General features: G+C 36.7%; 1 protein-coding gene across 1 annotated transcript; it reads right to left on the bottom strand.

Annotated features, from left to right (window-relative positions):
* Positions 1 to 207: 207 nt before the first annotated feature.
* On the bottom strand, positions 208 to 713 carry LOC102822966 (calmodulin-like). Its single transcript, XM_006864888.1, has 2 exons — positions 674 to 713; positions 208 to 602 (listed from the first exon to the last, which is right to left on the bottom strand). Exons 1-2 carry the CDS (start codon positions 711 to 713, stop codon positions 208 to 210), a joined length of 435 nt encoding a protein of 144 aa, XP_006864950.1.
* Positions 714 to 1,055: the final 342 nt, after the last annotated feature.

Genomic DNA, 1,055 nt, shown 5'->3' with positions numbered 1-1,055 from the left:
GCAACATGTTATTTGATCAATTTTCTAAATTAAGGCTTCAGGACAATGACAGTAAGATAAGGGAAGAAAACATGGAGGAATGAAGTCCTAATTACTATACATGCATATTCCTTTGACAGGAAGGGGAAACCTCTTACAGATAAGATACAAACAAAGAAAAGGCAAATAAACAATTTTGTTCCATTTAACACATTCTGTACAACATCTTCACTTTGCTGTCATCATTTGTACAAACTCTTCAAGGTTTACTTGACCATCGCCATCAATATCTGCTTCTTCATCTGTTAACTGCTCTCCAAGTTTTGTCATCATGTGACAAAGTTCTGCTGCACTAATATAGCCATTGCCATCCTTATCAAACACACAGAATGCTTCTCTAATTTCTTCTTCACTGGTTGTGTCTTTCGTTTTTCTTGCCATCATTGTTAGAAATTCTGGCAAGTCAATTGTGCCATTACCATTAGCATCTACTTCATTAATCATGTCCTGTAATTCTGCTTCTGTGGGATTCTGCCCAAAAGACCTCATTACAGTTCCCAATTCCTTTGTTGTTATAGTTCCATCACCATCCTTGTTAAATAGTGAAAAGGCTTCTTTGAATTCTATAAACAGAATCTGATGAAGACATTTCCATTTTATTCTGGTTTTGCTTTTTTTACATAGGATGTGGAACTATTTTCTGCAATGTGCTCTTCAGTCAGTTGGTCAGTCATGCTGCCAGCACTACTGGTCTCCGAGCTGCAATCATAAAACCACTCAGTTTGCTAGTGCCACCCGGACTCTCTTCCATCTTCTTTTGATGTTTTCTGCATCATTCAATATTTTGCCCACAGAATCCTTCAATAGTTCAAATCAAGACTTAATTTTTTTTTCCAGTTCTTCCAGCTTGACAAATGTTGAGTATGTTCTTCCCTTTTGGTTTTCTAACTCTGGGTCTTTGCACGTTTTATTATAATACTTGACTTTATCTTCTCAAGCTGCCCTTTGAAATTTTCTGTTCGTCTCTTTTATCTCCACATTTTCCCCATTTTCCTTAGCTTATCTATGCTGGAGAA

The sequence above is a fragment of the Chrysochloris asiatica genome, unplaced genomic scaffold (assembly GCF_000296735.1).
Source record: "Chrysochloris asiatica unplaced genomic scaffold, ChrAsi1.0 scaffold00072, whole genome shotgun sequence".
NCBI lineage: Eukaryota > Metazoa > Chordata > Mammalia > Afrosoricida > Chrysochloridae > Chrysochloris > Chrysochloris asiatica.
Note: the sequence above shows the minus strand (reverse complement) of the source record. Positions and strands in the feature narration are given on the sequence as shown.